This window comes from Lissotriton vulgaris, chromosome 2_2 (assembly GCF_964263255.1).
Source record: "Lissotriton vulgaris chromosome 2_2, aLisVul1.2, whole genome shotgun sequence".
Taxonomy (NCBI): Eukaryota; Metazoa; Chordata; class Amphibia; order Caudata; family Salamandridae; genus Lissotriton; species Lissotriton vulgaris.
Genome location: NC_141688.1, coordinates 190,993,664 through 191,007,012, shown reverse-complemented (window position 1 = coordinate 191,007,012; position 13,349 = coordinate 190,993,664). Strand labels below are relative to the sequence as shown.

The 13,349-nt window shown below is 45.2% G+C and overlaps 1 protein-coding gene across 1 annotated transcript in view; it reads left to right on the top strand.

Moving 5' to 3' along the window:
* The window catches only part of SLC6A5 (solute carrier family 6 member 5), a 281,258-nt gene that overhangs the window by 56,088 nt on the left and 211,821 nt on the right, over positions 1-13,349 (top strand). Inside the window, exon 5 of the mRNA XM_086959506.1 lies at positions 3,719-3,892. Coding sequence (XP_086815632.1) covers positions 3,719-3,892 — 174 coding nt within the window. The remainder of the gene's footprint in view (positions 1-3,718; positions 3,893-13,349) is intronic.

Below are 13,349 nucleotides of genomic sequence, written 5' to 3'. Positions count from 1 at the left end.
CTGTAATATTTCAAAAAGTAACCACTTCTTTAAAACTATAGCCTTCTCTGTCCACTCTGTTAACCCCATTCTGTGTGTCTCACTCTAAAATGGTAATGCTGTTTGTGCTACCACATTAAACCCACCACTATTGGCTTTGCCAATGCTTCATTGGTGCTGACAGCTAAAAAGTCTTCTCTTCTGTAAACATATTAAACCATGGCAGAGGTATGACAGAGACATGACAGAGACATGACAGAGACCTGGCAGAGACATGGCTTGTACATGGCAGAGGCATTACAGAGCCCTGGTAGAGACATGACAGAGGTCTGGCAGAAACATAGCAGAGCCATGAAAGACACATGGCAGAGACATGACAGAGGCCTGGTAGAGGCCTGGTAGAGGCCTGGTAGAGGCCTGGCAGAGGCCTGGCAGAGACATGTCAGAGACATGCCAGAGGCCTGGCAGAGACATGGCAGAGACATGACAGAGGCCTGGTAGGAGCCTGTTAGAGATATGTCAGAGACATGACAGAGGCCTGGCTGAGACATGAAAGAGGCTTGGCAGAGACATGATACTGGCCTGGTAGTGTAGTGTAGTTCCTTTATTCTGAATAGGCTCTGCGCATTGGAATAATATATCCTATAGATGAGACGTAGGACTTATGTCTATTAGGTCTCTATCGAAATAAATTAGACTTAATTGTGAGTGCCAGCTAGCTCAGAGGTCACTAGAAACTTTCTCGAGTTCACAAGAAGGGATTTAGTTTCTGACAACCGGCATGGCAGAGACATGTCAGAGATATGACAGAGGCCTGGCAGAGACATGGCAGAGACACAACAGAGTCCTGGCAGAGACATAACAGAGGACTGGCAGAGACATGGCAGAGACATGACAGAGACATGGCAGAGACATGGCAGAGACAAGGCAGAGACATGACAGAGACATGACAGAGACATGACAGATACTAGCACTCCTCAAATCAAAGCTTTATCTGTAGTCTGTCTTTGAGCCCAGGGTAGTGCATGCTGGTTAATGACAGATGAGAACAGAGGCTATGTGCTTGGATGTCTGAGCTGTGTGTCATGGCAGCTATTAGAAGAAAGAATGCACCATACTTCTGCATTTATATGGGGTCTATCGAGAGAATGATGTCCGGACACTGAAACTTCAGATGAAGATTGCAGGGTTGTTACACTACTTGATCCGATACCGGTTTGGAGTACTCAGAATTCCGAGTACTGCGCATCTCAGCAAACCTGCAGATAATTTCTGGGTGAAAAACGTGAGGTTCATTCTGATACAATTGTACTTGCTACATATCACTTTTAATTCTTTATTTTCCAGAAGGAATCTTATAATGCAATGCATTTACTGCACCTCGTAAATATATCCCCTCAGCAGTATCTTTTTTTACGAATGCGGTAAACACCTCATCCATTCCTGGCTCACTTTGGATCAGACCCACATTGTCGAGAGTGAGCCAGTATCACGTTGGCTGTGATAACAAAGTAAAGATTTGCTCTGTTTTCATGATCTTCAACCTAAATTACCCAGGTGTCCCACAAAAGATCCGGCCATAGCCGGATTTAGTGCTTATGGCGCCCGGTGCGATAATCAATTCTGCCACCCCCACGATTGCCTCCTCATATTCTTTCACTACAACCAGGCAATAGTGCCCCTCAACTCTCTAATCATCAGTTAATACTAAACACATTGGGCCCGATTCACAGAACTAACTTACAACAAAATCCTAAACTTACTACTTTTGGTATTCACAGAACGCATTTAGTAGTCTTAAAATAGGATTTTGTCTTAAATTAGTATTTTGTCTTAAATTAGGATTTAGTCCTAAATTAGGATTTTGTCCTAAATTAGGATTTTGACTTAAATTAGGATTTTGTCCTAAGTTAGGATTATGTCCTAAATTAGGATTTTGTCTTAAATTAGGATTTTGTCTTAAATTAAATTTAAGACAGACTTAAGTTACCCTTAAGTTTAACTTAAGACAAAATCCTGATTTAAGACAAAATCCTAATTTAGGACCAAATCCTAATTTAAGATAAAATCCCAATTTAAGACAAAATCCTAATTTAGGACAAAATCCTAATTTAAGACACAATCCTAATTTAAGACAAAATCCTAATTTAGGACAAAATCCTAATTTAGCACAAAATCCTAATTTAAGACTACTAAATGCCTTCTGTGAATACCAAAAGTAGTAAGTTTAGGACTTTGTCGTAAGTTAGTTCTGTGAATCGGACCCAGTGCCTTCCACCCCGAGGTCAGCACCCCTCCAATGGTCAGCACCCAGTGCGGCTGCACAGGTTGCACTGCCCTACGGCTGGCCCTGATAGTTGCAACTTTTCCAACACACTGACAAAAACAGTAAACAAGATACACGTCGAGCATTTTCCTGGGAACATTCATCCTCAAAGGTCTTTTTAAAAGAGGTAACAAATCCAGGAATCAGTCCTCTCTCTATTCATGTGTTTTATTTTTCCAACCTAACTTGCTCTGTGAGTGACAGCGCTGATACAGTTGTTTCATTTACACTTAAAAATAATTATTTGTATAAGGAAAGATCAGGAATCGGCTATTGTGGCCTCTGTGACATGAAGTTACCTGGTACCCTTGAACTATTGCGTCCGCAAAAATGAAACTAACAAAAGCTTCCATCAAGGGGTCTACTATAGCCTTATAGCCCGCGGTAGCGGGCTATACCGGCTATTAAAGGCACGAGCCGAAGGCGAGGGTCTTTAACAAGGGAGTGGGATTATAATAGCCGGTATACCCCTGCTTTGAAGGGCTATAAGGCTATTAGAAGATTCTGCCACTAGAGCTCTGAGAGGCCTTTGTAAAACATTGGAATGTTGCTCTGCGGGCCTCTACCGGCAGTAAAAGCAGGGAGCACTCCATTGTCTAATGTTCTAATATGTAAGAGTAAAGCCTCTCTTTGGAGTTAACACAGAGATGCCCATAGGGTGTGGACTTCTGGAAAGGGACAGGTTTGTAAACATTTGATTGGACTTGAGTCAGAGCAGCAAAAGCAGGTTGAGAAATGGAGGAGGGAATAGCTACTCACAAGCATGATGGACTAGGCAGGAGTCTTCTTGGACACCAGTGCACCAGTTATTTATCATGAGCTTTCACCTCTGTTGCGTCACTTTCTCAGATGCTGCGGCAGTGTAAAATATGCACCAGGCTACACCATGTTTTCAAAGTGACGCATCTAGGCTGATGCGCGACTTTGTACACTGGTGCACTACATTATACCCGGATCAGTGATAATGTATGCAGGGTGGGCGTTCCCCAGTAAAAAGGGCTCAGAGAAGTGGCATAGTTAAATCTTTGAGATTTCACTGAGCCACTTCTGCGAGTTCACTGTGTCAAATCCTTACGACTGTGACTGACGCAGGCCCTTTTGCATGGGACTCGCCCATGTGTAATGGCACATTGCTGCAATTGCCTCTATTTTGCGACACACTCCAGCAATGCATCATTACTGCATCACCAAATACGCCAGGATCCCTGGCGAATCTGGATAATCCTTGCGACATAGAGCACCATACTGTATATACGACGCTTCCAAGGTGTCACAAGGCGGGCGCAATGAAAAGTGTTGCATCGCTGTTTTCAACCAGCGATGCAACACTTTTCATAAATGAGGCCCTTTTCATGTTTTGACCCTATGCCACAGATGACTCAAGCTTTAATGCCAGTTTGTTGTCTCCCCCAGGCTGTGGCATTGCCATGCTGATAATATCGGTGCTAATTGCCATCTACTACAATATCATCATGAGCTACACCATCTTCTACCTTTTTGCGTCGTTCGTGTCTGTGCTGCCATGGGCGTCATGCACAAACCATTGGAACACCCCAGACTGCAAGGATAAGGACAGGCTTTTATTGGGTAAGTCCACGTAACTCTATGATGTCTCTGCTAAGAAAGTGCATTGCAGCATCCTTGCTCTGCTGGGCTGGGGGGTTTGGGAGGAAATGGTTGACAATGTACTGCACTTTAGAATTGTTTGAGTCACATTTCTGTTGATGATATAGGAAGAATAAAATATATGGCTGACATGATGTCTCATACACTAAACAAGCGTTGCAATGGTGCTAATATCAGTGTACAACTATTTGAGCACTACTTGGCTAATCCAGTACTACAAAACTGTGCACACACTTATTTCCCCAGAGCGATTCAGATTTGTAGTGTAAACATATTTTCTCTACATTTTAGTATGTAAACTAGTCAAAGGATTAAATACAGTTTGTGCCACGTTTGACTTGGTGCCAATACTGATTATTTCATCCCCTGTTACACAAGGAGGGAAACTGGTGAAATTGATTTGGTCTGTTTTTTGCAAATACAACAGTGCCCCTGGAGGACAGGAATGGTAGAGCTTATTTTGCTTCAGTTTATCTTTAGGTAGAGCCTAGCGTAACGCACATCCGCTACTCTAGGAGCAGACCTCTTGGAATCACTTCAGACTTTCTGCAAACTTGTGTGTGTGGTGTTCGATTTTCCACACATGCTATTGGCCTCTGCAAGTGGCTTTCAAATATGAAAGCATGCAATTGGCTAAAGGCGGGTGCATGTCCCACCTTTTCTGAAAATGTTTACTCCCACAGCGGTTAGCTCTCGGGAGCGAGCCGCGGAGCGCAGGGTGCCATTTATTGTGGATCATGTTTCATTTTGACCTTGCAGCTTTCCTCACAAGGCACGTCCCCTCCACCCTGGCCAAGGGACAGACCCCACCGCCACAAGAGTGTGCGCTTCTTTATTCCAGCACTCGCATTACAGCTATGTCAGCACTCTCTTCCTGCACCGTTATCTTTGTATTAGTATGTTATTGTCAAGACATTTGCTGTACTCTGTAGTTGGCCTCTATTGTCGCTTCTTTTTTGGTACCATCTTAAAAATTAACCACACCTTTTCACATTAGCGTTTTTTCATCACTGTGGTGCGCGCTTCCTTTCACACTTCTTTACAGCTGTGGTACGTGCTACCTTTGACATCCCTGTGCAGTGCTCAGCTGTGGTGCTTGTTTCTTTCCCCCAAATCGCTTTTGGTGCTCGCTCGATCCAGGGGCGTAACGTAGGCCTTGCTCGGGCTTAATTTGAGCTGGTGTCTGCTGGTGCGCACATGGGCACTGAATTATTAGAACTTACATTTAACAAATCAGGAATCTGTTTTTGTAAGTGTAAACGTTGTTTTGTAAGATTGAACCTGCATATCGCCTTTAGAATTGTCAGTTGTCTGTAAGAACTTGGAAGGTAGGAGTCTATTCAAAGTTATTTTAGAAACCATGCTACCCACGTATCTAGTTGTCATATTTTCTTTCCACATAATGCTTTTTGTGCGTGCTTGCTGGCACCAGCTGCTAAATAATGCCTCTGCTTAGCTGTGAGGCGTGCTACCTTTCACATCATGTGATGACACCTGGGGTAACAACTGTCCTATTGCCACTCTTTTCACCACAAGACATCACCTTGTGTGCAGCAGTCCACATCACAAAACAAGACAGTTGGCAGCAGAGAAGGACGGGTATGAAAAAGGGGAACAAAAATGGCTTTCGTGCCCCACAGCGATTCACTTAGAACACGGCTTGGAGCATAAATTCCATAGCATTCTACAACAGTGGTACCATTAATGAATGAATGGGTATTTCTTAATTTCATCTCATCATTTATGTGTAATTTTATTTACATTGTTGTTTTTGTTCTGTGTTGAGGTGATGCTGAAGTGGTGCTGTGTTGGTTCTGAATTGCTGCTGGTATGGGGCTGTGCAGGTGCTGAGCTGGTGTTGCACTGGTGGTGGTGCACTGATATGGAGGTGGTGCTGTGCTAACGCTGAGATGGTGCTGTGTTGAAAATAAGGTGTTGCTGCAGTGCATCTGAGGTAGTGCTGTGCTGATGGTGACTTGTTGCTGCACTGGTGGTGCACTGTTGAGGAGGTGTTACTGTGTTGATGCTAATATTGTTATTTGGTGATAAGGTGCTAAGATGGTGCTGTGCTGGTGCTTAGGTGGCGCTGAGTGATACAGAGGTGCTGCTTAGTGATGCTGTGGTGGTGCTGAGTGATGGTGTTGTGGTAGTGAATGATACTTAGGTGGTGCTGAGTGATGTTGAGGTGGTACTCAGTGATACTTTGTTGGTGCTCTGTGTTTAAGTGGTGCTAAGTAATGTAAGTCTGGTGCTGTGCTAGTGCTGAGGTGATGCTGCACTGGTGTTGATGTGGTGCTGTGTTAATGCTGAAATGGTGCTGCATTAGGGATTACTTGGTGTTGAGGTGTTGCTGCGCTGGTTCTGATTTGGTGCTGTGCTAATTCCGTGGTGGGTTCTTTTGGTGCTTCATTGCTGCTATGCTGATGATGGGCTGGTGATGTCCTGATGCTTAACTGGTTCTGTTTGATACTGAGGTGGTGGTGTTCTTGTGGAAGTTGGTGCCTGTTGGTGCTGAGTGATAATGATGTGGTGCCGAGTGATATTGAGGGGGTGTTGTGTGATGCTGAGGTGGTGCTGATTGATGATGAGGTGGTGTTGAGTGATGCTGAGGTGGTGTTAAGGGATGCTGGGGTGGTGCTGACTGATTCTGGGTGGTGCTGAGTGATGCTGAGGCGGTGATGAGTGATGTTTTGGTGATATTTAGTTGATGCTGCACTGGTGAAGAGTTTGCGCTGAGTTACACCTGAGGTGGTGTTGTGTTGATGCTGTGGTGGGGCTGTGCTGGTGCTGCGCAGAGGTGTGAAAGGAAGAGCGCACCACAGTGCTGAAAAAACGTGAATGTTAAAAGGTGCGGCCAATTTTTAAGGTGTGCACTGTGCAGTGGGTGAAAGGAAGCACACACCACAGCTGTGCAATGTGTAATTAGGTGAAAGGAAGCCCGCACCTCAGCAGTGCACTGGGGTGAAAGGAGGCACACACCACATATGTGCACTGTGCAGTGTTGTGAAAGGAAGCAAGCACCACTACTGTACAGTGGGGTTAAAGGAAGCACTTGCCACAGCTGTGTCCTGTGCAATGGGGGAAATGAAGCCACGCACCACAGATGTGTACTGTGCAGAGATGTCAAAGGTAGCACGCACCACAGCTGCGCAGAGGTGTGAAAGGAAGTGCGCACCACAGTGCTGAAAAAACGCGAACGTTAAAAGGTGCGGTTAATTTTTAATCTGTGTACTGTGCAATGGGGGGGGGGGAAGAAGCACGCACCACAGCTGTGTACTGTGAAAAGATGTCAAAGGTAGCACACACCACAGCTGCGCAGAGGTATTATTTAGCAGCCGGTGCTAGCAAGCATACACAAAAAGGAATTGATAATAATTTAGTGCACCGGCAGACACCGGCTCAAATTAAGCCCCCAGCAGGGGCCTGCGTTACGCCCCTGGATCGAGCAAGCCCCAAGAGCCTGTATTACTACACACAAACACACTCAAAGGAGCTGTAAAACAAGGGATGCCTGGTACGCAGCGGCTGATCTGTAGGCCTCCTGTAGAGTAAAATGTGCTGGCTTTATGGAATGTCCCCATGGGCAGGCCTCCCACGGAAAACTCTTTATTTAACAATATTCCCAAAACAAAATACCTTTTAATGCTCCATGTCCTTTATTTTGTATAATAGGGACCTTGATGGATACTGTTGAACTTTGCAAAGATTGCTGATAGCAGCTGTAATGGCTGCTAAGGAAGGGTGACATTCAATTCATTCGGTTTTTGACATGTGGTTCATGGTTGGTCTTTTATCTCTTATGAGTGCCTGATTTTAACCTTTGAATTATTATTGTCAGGCCACAGGGTAGGCCAGGTGGACTCTAATTGGCTCCCGTTTAGCTGCAGAGGTGTATTTATTGGTGCCCTTTTTGTTCTGAACTGCAGCTCTGCACTGTGCTAAGTCGTGATTCCTGAGTTGTTTTTGCTACATTTCGCGGGGTTGCATGTGATTTAATTTGAATGTATGCTTCTTCATGGCAGGGCTGAAATATTCATGTGGCCTCACATTCCCATATCAAATTGAATAGAGTGCCCAACTCATGTACTTACTGCTAAGGTCCGGTACTAACATGTGCAGCTCCTTAGTAGGCCTTTTAGGGACAAATAGGATATTGGCACCCTTTCCAGCATTACATACAAATAAATCCAGGTCAGTTGATCTGACAGCAGTATTTTTTTCCTCTGAGAATATCTCAAAAAATGTCCTCAGAAGTTATTAATTTTTAAGCGTTAAATATAAAAATAGTGTCAAAAAGTATTTAGCCCCAACCACGGTCAACTAGTCAGTAGCGGCGCCTGGAGACCATGCTGCGGGGCGGTGACGGCGAGGCGGGGAAGGGGCACGGTCGGGAGTAGTAAACTCCAGTTCACTCCCGACCGGAGTAATGTAAATAAATAAATAAAACAAATTTCATTGCGCATGCTGAAACGCCAAATGGCGATGCAGCGCTCGCAATTAAATTATTTTTATTTATTTATTTATTAATATTACTCCGGTCGGCTATGAGCCGGAGTTTACTACCCGCCACCCCGGCTTTCGCCTCACAGACCCATAGCTCTCCCTCCAGGAGCCGCTACTGCAACTACTTTCGCTTAAGTGGTACCTAGGCGCAGGCTATGGCCGACCGAGATGGAGCACGGGTTGGATACTGAAATCATGTTTGACCCCATAGGTTTACCTTCGGACTCAGGGCCCGATTTAGATCTTGGCAGAGGCACAAACATGATGAATATTCCATGCGCCATATTTAGATCCAATTATATGCTATGGAGATTGTAATATGGCAGATGGGATATCCATCACATTGGTGATGGAGTATTCCATCCACTGAGATCTAAATAAGGCCCTTCGTATCTGGAATGGAAACCAAAACACTTGGGCAACAGGCTGAGGCTGAAGAGGGCTCCATGTTGTCGGACAGACACTGGACAAGGTCTTGGAGAAGCCGTTGACTTTTGACGAGAAAGCTTAGTGCGGAAGAAATCTTAATTTGGCACCCAGAGAAGGTCTCTCACTGGTCACATATTTTTGGCACTCTGCCCCGTGTAGTGACTTAGTCACTTTTTTAAAGATCAGATTCATCCAGCTGGGGAAAGGCTGCAGTCTGTGACCAAAGTAGGCTCCACTTGGCCACATACTTTGTCTGTGAAGTCCTGCTGAATCGGACTTGCTGTTGTTAAAATCTTCAGAGTGAGAGCAACCTGAAATATTGGCCCAGAGAGAACATACCTTTGTTTGGTTGGCTTGGCAGGCTGGTCTCAGTCGGCTGGAGGTCTGGGTAGCCAAAACGTTTTGTAAGTCCAGGTTTCAGGATATATTAGGAGTACACTTTGACACCAGCCAAATGTCTAGGACCTTAGGGACAGCACTTGGGGGGGTCAAGACTCACTCCAGCACAGGCAAGCAGCAGGTTCCAGGGCAGGTCCAATAAGACCTGGTCAGCCTGGCAGTAGCTAGAAAGGCCTCTAGTAGTTTGTTGCATTCTTGTAGCTTGAAAAGGAGTTTGGAGACCCTTTATTTGTCCTGGGCTTAAGAGGGAGAGGAGGTTCACTCTTCTAGGCCCTTCTCAAGTCACAGACAGCAGTTCAAGTCCACTTCTGTTCTTCCACAGGAACCTACAATGCTCTGAGGATGGTACTATGTGCCTCATTTATGGCAGTCACCAGCCTATTGGTGGGGGTGACTCCTGGCCCCACCCTAAACAATAGAGGACTAATTTCCAGAGGCAACACTGCCCACTATTGTAGCACATTATGTATACCATACTGAAAGCAATTCCATCATACCCTCAACGCCTAAATCCAAGATGGTGAAGCCCATCTCCCTGTTTGCAGAGCCTGTGTGCCCACCCCACATGTGTGGCCCTGGACATGAGCAACTGCTTCTCTGTTGTGATGCTACACCCGTTTTAGGGGCAGCTCTTCTTGCACTGGGATCCGTGCCTGCTTGACTGGGGGAAGAAGGAAGGGCCCTACCGAAGTGTCAGTTAACATGTGCCTGTGACAATAAACCATGCACCTGCTTGTAGGCAGTAAGGCCCACGTAGTGGTGACTTATTAATATTTAAAAGAAAGTTTTAGACCTGCCAAAGGGGTTATTTTGGCAGGTTGATGTTAAAGTTTTAAACTGCACAGCCAGGCTATAATAGTAGGCCTGCAGACATATTTGCACTGTCACTTCAGTGCACAATAGGTGTTGCAGCCCACTCCTGACATTTAATTTACAAGTCCACGCACTACTCTTCTCCCATATACTAGAGGCTTATAAATTAGTGAAATATGCCAATTAGGAATATATCAATTTCATCATATCAAAAGGGGGAGCATGCTCACTTTACCCCCGGTTAGCAAGGGCAAATTGCACAGAGTGTTACAGTCAGTACCAGGCAAACTATGGTAATTTCGAACAGGTAACATTGAATAAAGGGAGGGTATTTATTGAATGGTTCTGAGTGACATTAAAAAGATGAGAGCAAAGTGCAGAGGCAGCAGCACGTGTCCTATTTGCCCTCTGTTACTGTGGGTCTACAGAGACCTACACTGATAGGCAAATGTTGTGGTTGGATTGTGTATAGTATTTCCCACATACCGTGGCTCCTTCGCATCTATTGAGACCTGAGGAGGCATAAGAAGCCAGGTGAGACCACCATTATATTCATGTGCAACCGTGATTAACATGCATGGCTTTCAACACAGGGCTCCAAGAGACTTCAAACAGACATCAGGAGTAAAGCTTAATTTTTCTATGTTGTCACTCAGTAAATCCCAGGTGAAATACATCTGACAATCATATTTTACCCATCTCTAATTGTATGCTATGTATGACCCCCCCCAAATGATCTGACCTTTTCTTGTACTGCTATAACCAGGGAGCCATATGTAACATGGCTTCTCTCCCCTGCCCCCATCCCCCAAAAAATGTACAAGGTGTACCATCAACTATCCTCTGTGCCTTCCCTTTCCCTCCATTCCAAAGCTGTGCTTTCTGCACTCGACTGGAGCAGAGAGACAGCGCAAGCATGACAGGAACTCAGACAGCCCTTCCAGAGCAACCCAGAATTCCTTTATAACTTAGGAACAATGGGAACAATTTCTATTTGCCTCTATTATAGCTTTAGAGCCCGCCCTAGTAGGCTCTTCCGACCATTAAAGGCCCGCTTCAGTGTTAAAGGCTCAACCGGAAGGCTAATATAACATTCCACCCCTAGAGGGCAGAATGTTATAATTTGTAAAACAAAGGCCTCATGGAGCCTGAGGGAGTTGAATTCTCTGCGGGCTACTGAGGCCTTTGTTAAACAGTGGCATGTTGATGCTCGGGGCTACTACTGGCCATTAGAAGCACAGAGTTTTTTCGAAGGCTCGCTCAATGTTCCATTGTTATAGTGCTCTTTCAGCAGTAAATGACAAAACTTAGAATCACTAAGAGCCGTGCATAACAATCTAATGCCACATGTATACGGCACCTGCACGCCTAGTTTAGCGACAAGTCTGCTGTGGCACCGCTGAAGCGTACCTATGGTCATCACCCACCACACCCAAGCCCTGTCAAAACCTCTACAAATCTGAGAGCCTGGGTTGCCACTGTCCCCTAAACAACGCTTCGAGTCCACAACAGAGGCAGCTTTGCACAATGCAAATTACGAGGCAACGTCACATACAATTGATAATATGAGACAGAATAGGAAAAAAAGAAATTGCAAGAATCGCTTGTCTTAATCCAGCACAAAAGCAGATATTCAGTGACTTATCTCAAGTCACGAGGGGGATTTCCAGCCTGTCCTGTTTTTTTGCTGATAGCAGTAGGGTACCAGGGCTTGTATTTTGTTTAATGTTTATTTGATACGCACCTGTCTACAGGTTATGGCTCGCTAAGGGATACTCGCAGAAGACGCACAAGGTGAGGAAAGATGAAATGTAGAGTTCTTGGTTCAAAGGTGAACACATTAGAAACCGACCCAGATGTGATCCTGGGCATAGCGCTCGGGTCTCCAGATGGTCCATGCCAAACGGAACTGCACCCCCTCGCAGACCTGGATGAGGTACTCATGCTTGACAGAAAACACATTATAAATTGAGTATAAAAAAAACTGTGTTGAACTTTGCGTGACTTTCAAAAGGAGACTGTTAAATTACAGTTGGGAGCATGCGTCTGATTATTCGCTTTTTCATCCCATTAAGGGAACGATGTTCTTTGTCTGAAGCTTTTTGTGCGTCTCACCTGCGGTAGGAAGTGGACCATGCGTTTCGCTTTTCTATCCAGGCTCGTGGGATTTAACAATAAACGTGTTGGCAGCGATCCAGTGCCATCTTGTGGCGGAAATTAAATAGTGCGCGTAGACTTGAAGTCAAAGGAACCAGACGCATATAGAAATTGCTATTTCAGGAATGCGCCGCGCAGCACCTTTTCCAAAGATTAGCTCCACAATGCAGAGTCAGCCAGCCAGCGAAGAATATTGAAGAGGCAATGATGCAGGACAGGACAGCAGCCTGGGTTGGGATTGGACCCCTAAAGCACAACCCCGTCAGCATTCCTCTTGCAGCATTACTCACTACACGCCCACTCGCCTAAAGGTCTCTCTCCTATCTACAGCGCATTTGATATGGGTGTGGGTCGCTGGTTTATCCATTTAGCTTTGTTTTTAAAATTAATTTAGTTTTAGGGAATGAAACAAATCACTATTGCAAATTGTGATATATTTTTATGTAGACTGTCTGGACAGCTAGGCTTCAGGGCGCTTCACAAAGAACACGTTCATACCATATGTTTAGAAAGAACAGGTAGGGAGTGGTATATAACAAGGATGTGCAAACGTACGCAATTCGTAGGTGTTACTGGATGATGGAGAAGCATCGAGGGAACGTGACCTTAAGAATGACCTGAAAACGAGGGGGGCGGCGAGTGGTCTTCTGAAGGTAGTAGGCGAAGTTAGGGTTCTTCATTCAGATGGGAGACAGTTCCCCCTCATCTGGAAATGGCTGCTCCCAAGAATGATTGTGGTTGTCTATCTGGAGTTCTGAATTTGGCATTCCAAGTAGTAGTGCTTTTATGATTCTTAGCCCTGTGAATATAGCGGATAGTTCAACACACCAGGGAGAGATAACACTATGGCTGCCCTTCAGAACAAGGCAGCAGATTCTGAATTAATTTGTTGCATCAACGGGGAGCCACTGGAGGACTTTGTGTATGGGAATAATGCGTTGAATTTGTTTTAAGAGTGAACTAATCTGACGACTCTGTGGAGGGCAGCTTTGGGCGTGTCAAGGGCATAGTTGGCACACCCACCGGTATACCGTTCCCAAAGCCCACTCTTGGGATTATAAGTGCAGGTCCCGGAGTTTTAAATTGGTGGCACACATTTTGAGATTGTGTAGATGGC